The 10,651-nt window shown below is 41.4% G+C and overlaps 1 protein-coding gene across 1 annotated transcript in view; it reads right to left on the reverse strand.

Moving 5' to 3' along the window:
* The window catches only part of ankrd52b (ankyrin repeat domain 52b), a 40,501-nt gene extending 29,908 nt beyond the window's left edge, over nt 1-10,593 (reverse strand). Inside the window, exons 1-15 of the mRNA XM_083662018.1 lie at nt 10,498-10,593; nt 9,217-9,300; nt 8,499-8,577; nt 8,226-8,296; nt 7,402-7,602; nt 6,750-6,837; nt 5,745-5,887; nt 4,435-4,647; nt 4,180-4,258; nt 3,891-4,005; nt 3,392-3,474; nt 3,072-3,189; nt 1,900-1,968; nt 1,303-1,443; nt 827-886 (exon numbers count right to left, since the gene is read on the reverse strand). Of these exons, the coding sequence (XP_083518144.1) occupies nt 827-886; nt 1,303-1,443; nt 1,900-1,968; nt 3,072-3,189; nt 3,392-3,474; nt 3,891-4,005; nt 4,180-4,258; nt 4,435-4,647; nt 5,745-5,887; nt 6,750-6,837; nt 7,402-7,602; nt 8,226-8,296; nt 8,499-8,577; nt 9,217-9,300; nt 10,498-10,524 (1,571 nt within the window). The 5' untranslated portion in view covers nt 10,525-10,593. The remainder of the gene's footprint in view (nt 1-826; nt 887-1,302; nt 1,444-1,899; nt 1,969-3,071; nt 3,190-3,391; nt 3,475-3,890; nt 4,006-4,179; nt 4,259-4,434; nt 4,648-5,744; nt 5,888-6,749; nt 6,838-7,401; nt 7,603-8,225; nt 8,297-8,498; nt 8,578-9,216; nt 9,301-10,497) is intronic.
* Nucleotides 10,594-10,651: the final 58 nt, after the last annotated feature.

Raw genomic sequence — 10,651 nt, forward strand, 5'->3', positions numbered from 1 at the left:
AACTAAAAAGCATATAGCCTGCCTGTGATTCCTTTTTATTTCATTAGTTAAATTCAGACTATTGAAACTGGATTAGCATGACCAGGTTAACTTGTTTTATTATTGTTATTATTATTATTATTATTAACTTGTTTAAAAACATATAGGCATGTAATTCAAGATAAGTCTGCCTTTTATTTCATATTTCATACAGTTCAAATAAGATTTCTGAGCATGACCCGTTTGACTTGTTTAAATTTAAAAACATATAGGCCTGTAACTCAAGTCTGCCTTATTTCAATTGGTTTTTAGCCCTAGTTGCACTTCTGTTGCACTTTTTTGTTCATTTGAGGTTTATAACAGTGCATGAAGGCATTGTGTATTAAATTAATGCGCTATTTTTTGTGCAATAAATTTGAGTGGTTTAAAAAAAAATCTGAAATTTGGGTCGCGACTTCATGACAAGGAAAATAGTGGGTCCTGAGGCTACACCAGTTGAGAACCACTGCTTTAAATATAGTGCAAAATGGAAAGGTTATGCATGTTACACTAGTGCAATACATATTTAAGTTTAGATTTCATGCTGAACTGAGATACCCAGTAGTCAGAGCGCTGAGAGTTTGCATAGTGATTTCAAGATTAAAGTGGAAATTGAGAGGCATGGCGACAAGGCTATTGAGGACCGTAGTTCTTAAGGTTCGGACTACTTTAACTGGATCTGAAACATGGACTTTTTTTGTATGATTACTATAAAATTCCCCTGCAAGGACAAGTTGAGAACAGCACGCTTCATGTGTAAAGTTCCAAGACACTCTATGGTCGATGATCTGAGTGATGTGTGACTTACAAAAAAGCCTCCTTTTCTCTTTCCGCACTGTGCTCAGTGTCAGAGTCGTGTCTGTCCCCTCTGTGGGAAGAGAGAAGGATGTGTTTAAACCTTGCATGTCCATCAGGTTCATTATGAGCTGAGGAACTTCAAGTCTCTCAGCCATCAAGTTCAGCAGCTTCTCTCAAACCAAGGCTTTTCAAGGACTTTGAAGACCCAATTCCCCAAATTCAAGGACCCAACACGGCATAGTTTGAGACATGGATCAAGGTGAATTACTGTTACAACACTGAGAATCTTTATAATGAAAGTTAGCAGAAGCACAGACAATTAAAAAGAGAGAGGCTTGAATGTGTGAACACTTCCCAACTGTGCTGCAATTGCAAATGACAGAAATCCACCGACTGCAGCGCTTGTTAGATTATTATTATTATTTTTCACTTATCGAGAGCGGAAGGTGGAGCTAATGCGATGTGTGTGTGTGTACCCTGTCTCACCCGCGGAAGGTGTGTGAGGCGGCAGCGTAGTGCAGGGGGCTGCAGCCGGTCAGATCCAGCTCATTGACCTCAGCACCGGCTCTCACCATGGCGATTGTGCAGTGGCTGTTCCCATTGGCTGCAGCGTAGTGCAAAGGAGCTCTGGGAGGAAGGAACGGGACAGTCGAGATATCAAGTATTTAAGTAATTAAAGGAACACTGCCGATTTTCAACCAGTTTTGTATCGTTACAAAATCTGTAGTATATCCGAAAACTGGAAACAGGTTTGTAGGCATGCATTTAGTTTGAAAGCTATTGAGATTTGATTTGATTCAAGTTGTGGACCAATGATGTCATTTCACTGGTCACTGGTCCACAACTGAACTCAAATCAACTCTCAATATCTTTCAAACTAAATGAATGCCTACAAAACTGTTTACAGTTTTCGGACATAACTGTACTACTGATTTTGTAATGATACAAAGCTGGTTGAAAATCAGTGGGGTGTTCCTTTAAGTAAGTAAGTAATTAAGTCCATTAAGTGATCATGTTTTAATCAATGCTTAATCAGTGCTGATAATAATCTAATCGTGCAGTTTCTTTTTAAGGACTACTTACCTTCCCAAATGATCCTTTACACTCAAGTCGGCACCACAATTTAACAGCAAGTTGAGACAGTCAACATTTCTGCCACAAGCAAAAATCATAGTTAGTTTCTTTAGGAACTCTCAATTGAGTGTCTTATCAATTACAACTGTGCTTGACAAATTAAGCTAACCTTTACTAATTGTTCCAATGAAATTAAAGATCTGTTTCAGGCCCACTGTTTTTGTTGGGTGGTGGTTGTCTTTTTACTGCTGCACACCTCTTGAAACAGCAGCCATGGATCATGGAACAAGCGCAAATTCGCAATAGCTGACCAAATTTGCAAATTTGCAAAATGCAGGGTGGCAGGGGCAGCCCACCCTACCCTGCCTCCCTGCATTTCGACCCCCGCCCTCCTTTTACCAATAGGCATGAACACACACACACACACACACACACACACACACACACACACACACACACACACACACACACACACACACACACACACACACACACACACACACACACACACACACACACACACACACACACACACACACACACACACACACACACACACACACACACACACACGACTTCCATGGCAAATGTCAGCCTCCTAGGGGTGGCGACCGACCAAACAACAGAGTGACTTATATAGAGCTGCTGGTCGCAGCTAAAAATGAATAGCTTCACGTCCACTTTGAGACAGTGGTGTTTCTCTCGCTGATACCACGACTCAGCACATACAGGCAAGACAGAAATCATGTGGGTCAAAAATGAGTTGATAGAAGTAGAACAGACTTTAGATGTAATTATCTTCACTACACTGTTGTACTGGACATTTTGGCTGGGCAGGGGGCATCTCCCCATCATTATTTGTCCATTTACAGACAGAAAAATTAATCAAAGACAAAACCTCAAACTGGGAGCCTGAAACAGAGCTACTGTCTGAGGACATAGCATGAAATGTGCAGATATTGGATCGGTCCACTCTCCTGGTGAAGTTTTTGCACTAAACTACACTTGGCAGGAGGCCAATACAGGTGTTTAGTGTAAAATGCTTCATGTCTTCATCTTTGTCTTCGTCATGTCTTCATCTTTATTATAAAGCCATACAGCCTGATGGTGACATGCAACACGCAACAGCCATACAAACCTGTGTTTGTGTGTGTGTGCGACGCGTGTGTTTATTAATTCACCCTCCAGAAGCAGCAGCATGCAAGCAGGTCCTCCCCAGGTTGTCTGGGGTGTTTATATCAAACCCAACTGGTGGCATGTGGCCACTGGTCGGAGACGGCACAATGTTGAACAATTGACCTGAGGGACAAACACACACAGTAAAAACACTTTGTAAAGAGAAGCTGTGGTGGGACTGGACACACTTTTGAGTTGCATCAGGAATTAAAATGTGAAGAGGGATAATCCCAGAGGAGGATATTGCTTTTTGAACGGCTTGGAAAATCAGATTTTTACCAAGGAACACAAATACATCAAATATATCCATCCAACAGATACACACCTGAAGACAGTAACTTGCGACAACAGTCTGGAAACCTGTAGAGTACAGCCAAATGTATTGGAAGCATCCCATGAATCCCTTGCCTTGAAAGATTAGAAGAGATGATGATGTGTTAAGTCAGGAAACCATGATCTCAGTCAGTACTATCAGGATGGAAGCCATTCACAAGTCTGAAATGGGTTTGTTTAATGTGTGTGTGTGTGTGTGTGTGTGTGTGTGGGGGGGGGGGGGGGGTTGAGAAAAGAGGAAAAGGGGGGCCAAGGCACTATCGGGTACATTTCATATAATGTGGAGGACTGATCCGAGCCGGCAAACTGCTGCGGCCAAGTGCCCAGCGAACCAGTGGCCTTGGTAGACCCCCCAAAACCTGAATTTCAATCATGGAAGACCAAAAGGCATAGGTAGACACCCCATGCTGATGGCCACAATTGGCTTAAAAGGACCCTGTCAACACGTCTGTGTTTTGTTCTAGCGTGGATACAGGGAAAGGACAACTTACTTGGCTGCATCAGCACCATTTGTCATCAGGGTGCTGATCAGCAGCTCGTGACCATACCTAGCAGCAACATGAAGAGGAGTATTACCATACACATCCACACAGTCAATCTCCCCACCTGCACAAAATGGGACAAGGAAAGAGGGAGTGCTCAGTATTTTGGATTGGGATATACCACCACATGCACGCTTGTGTGGTATGCTTGTCAGTCAGCTATCTGACTTGAGACACAATTTCGCAATCATCCGTGCTCTACATTGTGATGTCTTAGATACTGTAAATGTTTTTGTACCATTTTGGATAAGGATCTGGGAGCGTGTGAAGCGCCCATGAATGGCGGCCATATGCAGAGGGCTCTTCCCTTCTTTACTCTGTACAACACAGCAAATGCACAACACCACATTTTGTTATTATGGCACAAAAGCACAAACAAATCAGAAAATGTACCGGTAGATTGTACTTTTAATCCTCTAACCAATGACTATAATCTCTCAATACTTTATATAATTTCTTTTTTTCAAATACACTTGTTAAAAACATTCTTCACCTGCATGTTGACATCAGCACCATTGTTGATGAGCAGCTCAAGACAGAGCGACCCACTGGAGGAGATGGCCGCCAGATGCAGCGGTGTGTAGCCGTGGTGGCTGGGCTGGTTGGTGTTGGCACCGTTGTTCACCAGCTCGCCGGCCACAGCCTCCTGCCCCGCATGGCAGGCCATGTGGAGCGGTGTGTTCCCAAAGGCATTGGCTTCATCCATCTGAGAGACAGGGGTGGCAAAGCTCTCATGACTCATTTGATTTTATAGGGTGATGGCCCAAGTAATACTGCAGCATGTGAAACATTGTTAAATTATAGCAGAATATACAGTAGTGTTTAAGGACATTTTGACTTCACTGATGATACCAATAGATCTCTTTAAAAATAAATAAAGACAATTTCCATCTTTAATCATTTAACAATGACTTCAAGAATCTGGTTGAGAACATTTGATTACTTGAATTCATTCTTAGGGAGAGACGAGCTCTTTTTTTCTTGTGTTTCATATTGAGGAATAGTTTGCCTCGCTGAAATCATTTGAAAGTTTTTTTCTAAACCAGCATTATCTTCAGCTGTGAATGTAGAGATTTATTATGCAACAAGATGAACTGGTATCATCAGCTAAAAGCATAGTAAGCACTGATGAGGATGCAGCAGCAAGGTCACTGATGTAGACCAGGAACAACATGGGCCCAAGAATGGAGCCCTGCAGGTCACCATGTTGTTAACGGCCCATCTGATGTTCAACCACTTGCAACTACAAATTGTTGCCTGTTGAGAATGTAATTATGGAGCCATTTGTTTGTCCATGAAAACTGTAATGTTGTGATTGGTGTGACTGTGAACAGTGTCAAACATTTTTGATCAGCCTAGCAAGTAAAAAAAAGTTAAGATAATTTCAAGGCTCCTTTGGCTCAATTTTGCCACAGTATCCAACTAGAGCACCTGTCAACAGACAGATTACCATCACTTAGAAAATATTGACTCCCAATATTCAGCAATATCTTGGTGAAAAACAATCAGGCACATTTTGTTGCAATAATCACAAAAAAATTGATTTGAAAAAAATGTATTGAAGCTAAACTACACATCTGACATTACTCTCAAAATGGTGGAATTGCTGAATTGAAGCTAGCTCCACATTCAGAAAAGGTTGGATAATTAACCAATAGACATGATCTGATGTAATCGAGGGGCATTGTTGTCCTCTACAGGATCTACAGTCAATACATGGAAAAACATTTGGCTTTCGTAGAAAGGTCTCAAAATGAACCATGTTTTCCATTTTCAAACAGCAATGTGACCAAGCCACTTTACCTCCACCCCCAGACTCAACAGATATTTGACCACTTCTAACTGTCCACTGGCAGCTGCAGCGTGGAGCGGAGTGTACCCTCGCTTGTCCTTGCACATGGCATCCGCACTGTGAGACACCAGCAGCTTCACAACACCCACATGTCCTGAAAGAAGAGCTGCACATTTACTACAACAAGCATCTGCCATGCATTGGCACACCCACACCCCCTTGCTCCTGCCAGCCTGCTTGCAAACTGAAGCTTAGTTAGTTAGGTAGTAGTGTATGTAAAGAGAAATGTCATTTTTTCCTTTATTGTCTTTAAAATTAATTGTATGCAGTTTGACGTGAATCAGATCTCCAGACATACAGTCACATTCACAACTCAACCAATCAAATGGTCCATCATGCAATGATTTTGCAACCATCCAATCAGACGGAGGAATTGTAAACGAGCTTTGAGGGCAGTTGCTTGTAATATTGTCTTCAATAACAAATATACTGCCACAGCTACAACCAGTAGTATGAATGTATCATTTGAATTCGTTCTTGGGGGGACAGCCACCAAATCAACCAAAAACCAAATTTTTGTTGTTCTGTAATCCCAATACTTTTTAGTTGTCAAACATAACAAATTGCATGCTTTTATTTTGAAGGAAGATTGCTTAGCATCCTGTCTCACTCTGGTTGCTTGACTCAGCATGACTCAGCTCCCACTTGTGATTCACCACAAAGGGCGCATAGGTTACAGAGTCATCTTAGTTTTCTGCCTTCTATTTATAGTGACATGTCCTCTGGATAAACTTAGACTCTCACACATGTGGCAGTCACATACAGTAGATATATATGGTACGCTACTGCAATTTTATTTTTGGTCCGCCTTAACTGATTTAGAGAAATTGAGAGATTGAGAGAGAGGTCTAAATAGGACCGATCATCTGTTTTCCCTTACATTAATGGAGAATGAATGAAGTCTTTATTTGACACAAGAAAGTGACTATACATTTTAGGAGAGCCGCACCACCTACCGAGGTATGCAGCCCAGTGGATTGGCTGCCTTTCATGCTCATCACTGGCACTCACATTGGCCCCTTTGTTCAAGAGCAAGTTCACCATCTGAAGAAACAAATAAAAAAAAGTAAAACGTTGCATAATAAAAATGATTTTTTTTGTGTGACCCTCCTTACTTTGACCTGGCTGGATGGAATATAAATGTAAAGTCCTTTTTAAAGACTATTACTTCACCCAGGGTACATCTGGCGAAGGTAACTTTTACCTTAACAAACCTATTGTGATTACAATTGTTCAGCAAACATATATCTTGGCATTTTATCCCACCTGGGCGGTGTTTACATTTTGCCAACACAGCAAACTTGATAGAAATTCAGCTGAAAAACTAAATGTAAATATACAGAACTAAAGGTTGAGAATTATTTACACCCAGGCCGGGTACAGGTAAAATCAAGCCCATGTATGAGACAAATTACTTTTGAACAACCCTGATGAAAGTATCAGTAAATCATTTAGACTAAAAATACATGACTGGCCACTATTAGTCATTTTGCCTTGTTATGTATTTGGACAAATGATAACTGTCAGCCACACATAGTGTAACTGTACATAAATGTGAACAGAGCAGGAAGTCAGACTGTGGCTAATTCTACCAACTTGACACCTGACCTCTCCATGGCCGCTGTGTGCTGCATGATGCAGCGCCGTCCTTCCTGCCCTATCAGCAGTGTCCACGCTGCACAGATGTGATAGGAGAGCCTCTGCGCAGCCCGTAGCCCAGTTTGCAGCTGCCATGTGTAACGGTGTACACCAGAATTTGTCCCGTGTGTTGACCTCTGCTCCCTGCTTCAGGAGCAGCCCCACAGCCTTCTGAGAGAAACATTCAGAGAGAACATATTTAAATGGGAAGAATAGTACAACCGAGTGTTTACCATCAAACTAAGAGGACATGACATATTTGATCATGTGACTCTAGTTCATTTGCATTTCACCTCAGACAAGACAGGACACTGCTTTCAAGTCTGAAATGTGCTTAGATTTGCTAGATGAACAACATTTCAGCTTTTCACCAACTAGGGCGCTGCTAAATGATGTCACTAGGTTGACTGTAAGTACAGTACAGTAGTAGAGTATTGGTAGTAAGGATTCTGATTTCTAACAGGCTCACAGCACATGTTGCGTTTCTGACTTGGATTGTGGTTCTTTTGATTCATCAAAACGTTAAAAATTCTTACTACTGTACTGTACAGTCAACCTAATGACATCACCTACCAGCGGCCTAGTTGGCAAAAAGCTTAAATGTTGCTCATCCTTCTAGCAAATCTAGGTAAATTTCAGACTTGAAAGCAGTGTCCTGTCTTGTCTGAGGTGAAATGCAAATGAACTAGAGTCATATGATCAAATGTTGCATGTCATCTTTAACATCTGGTGACCAAATCCATAGGAATGACACATTTTTATTCTCTTAACTATGTTTTGAAACGGGAACATACTTCCTTTCGTGAGGCAGCTGCTCGATGCAAAGGAGTCAGCCAACCTTGGTCCTTAGCATTGACACTTGCACCTGTAAGAGAGAGCAAAAAGTAAGCCTTTATTGTTTTGGTTAAGAGTGCCCTCAGTAGGTTCTATTGTAACTGACTAACTCTTTACACTTTCTTACCGAAAAGGCTTATTTTCAAATGTTTTACAATACTATTCAGTTGATGATAGGCTTCTTAATTGATAGGAAGCATTTAATAATCAGATAAATACAGTAGTTTTGATACCTGAAGTGATAAGGAGGTCCATAATGTGGACATCACCCAAATAGGCAGCAGCATGCAGGGGAGTACTTTGTTGTTGGTCCTGAGGAAATAGATGACATCATTCAGTAAGGAGCCGGATCCAATCTAGTCTTGGTTCTGAGTCTCCTAATTAATTTCGTAACAGCCTAGAAACTGTTAGCGTTCTAAATGTCTTCTTGTTTTCAGGCCCAAAACATGTTCCCCAAAATGACCAAACACTTGAGACTTGATAGAATGTGTGGTTGTATGTTTTAATTTTGCAGTTTTTAGTGACCAAAGCAGTGATGCAAACGAAGGACCGTGTAGTTATGAATGTGAATAATGGTATTTAACATAATATATGAGCCATTTTGATAATATTGGTATTAGCAAGTTTAGTTTTGTGGTTTTGTTGAGCCTATGTCTTAGTTCAGTTAGATCATTTATAGATGGGTAGAAAATGGATTCATGAAATTTTATGTAATGGATAATGTTAAGAGGATGTTTTATTTTGAAAAGGCTTTACCTGTCAAGCTTACAGATACAGAGGTGGCAAAGTGAAAGATTTGTGCAAGCTCAGTAGAAATATCTGAATACATGATGTACGTGTACGGTATGTCATTTTTCATTGGAGGGGCTACTTTAAATTCAATTGACAAAAATTCATACAAATTGATATCACAACTTGTGAGAAAACATCAACGTGATATGGAAATATTACCAGAGAGTTGACATCTTCATTGTGGCACAACAGAAATGTCACTTCCTCAACATTTCGGCTGAATATAGACTGGACCAGTGGTGACTGAAACAGATTCAGAACAATATGAATAACTGAATGTCAAAAAATCCTAATCTGAGTCAGTTCATGATGTTTCCTCTGAAAAGGAAAATGCATACAGGAGTTCTGCGAGTTCAGCGGTGTGGCGGTGAATTTAATTGGTGAATACGAACCAAATGCTCTCTCTGGGTCTGGGACACTTTCCCTCAGAGGGCTGGTTATGGGAGGGAACCGTTCACTTGGCCAGTCATATGCCAGTGATGGATTCAGTCCTCTCCAATCAGTAACGACTTTGCGATCAGACAACACGGGAGGCGCAGCCCATTTTTCGAACCGCTCTCTCATCGGTGGTACGACCTGTCACTCATTCAATTTCAACCCGCCTTCAAAACCAGCAGTGGCTGTTAACTGGCACAGACTCACTTAGCGATTCAAGTAATATTTGAGTCTGGGGAGAGACTATACTTGCGGTAACTTAGTGGGATTCTGCTTGCACGCTAATCTGTCATAAAGACAAACTAAGGGTGTTTTCACACTTGGACCCCTTTAAAAAAAAAAAAACTTAGACCTCTTTAAGTGGTCCAAAATATTTGAGTCTGGGGAGAGACTATACTTGCGGTAACTTAGTGGGATTCTGCTTGCACGCTAATCTGTCATAAAGACAAACTAAGGGTGTTTTCACACTTGGACCCCTTTAAGTGGTCCAAAAAAGTGTACCAACAGAAAAGCGACTCAGTTATTTTTTATTCTATGTGATCTCCTTTTGATAACAAATTTTTACACTTCCATTCACTGAACCCCACCCCCCCACCCCACCCTGGGGAGGCCCGCCTCCCACTTTGAAAACCTCAAGCATGCAGGGCACTGCCTGCAGGCAGTGTTGCCAGAAACGGTGGCTGAGATGAACGCTGAAAAAGGACTTGACATTTAACGTTAGCTACGGTGCTGGGTGGCTAATAATGACTATATCTGGCGTCAACTTGTCATAAAGTAGACCAACTCACGAGATAGCTAATTGAATCTGGCGTAACTATCTGCCAAAGTTTGCTCGACATTCCGCTTACCATAACCGTTAGACAGAGTGGAGGTGGCTGTTGTGCACTAAAAAGAGTGCAGTGCGGCTAGCTGTCTAGCCAACATAACGGTACGTCAAACCAGTAAGGTCTGTGTTTACGTTACTACTGTCGTACTACTGAAGTTGTTCTATCCACATTCACGTACCTGGTCAATTATATTTCGTAATCCCATTTCCCAAATCAATCTGGAAGCTCCTTCTTTGGGAATGACTGAGTGTAATGTAACGATAACTACATGACATCTCTAGTACAAGTAGCTACTAGCTAAAGTAGCTTAGCTGTAGCTACTAGCTGTGGCT

This window comes from Poromitra crassiceps (assembly GCF_964638095.1).
Source record: "Poromitra crassiceps genome assembly, chromosome: 27".
NCBI lineage: Eukaryota > Metazoa > Chordata > Actinopteri > Beryciformes > Melamphaidae > Poromitra > Poromitra crassiceps.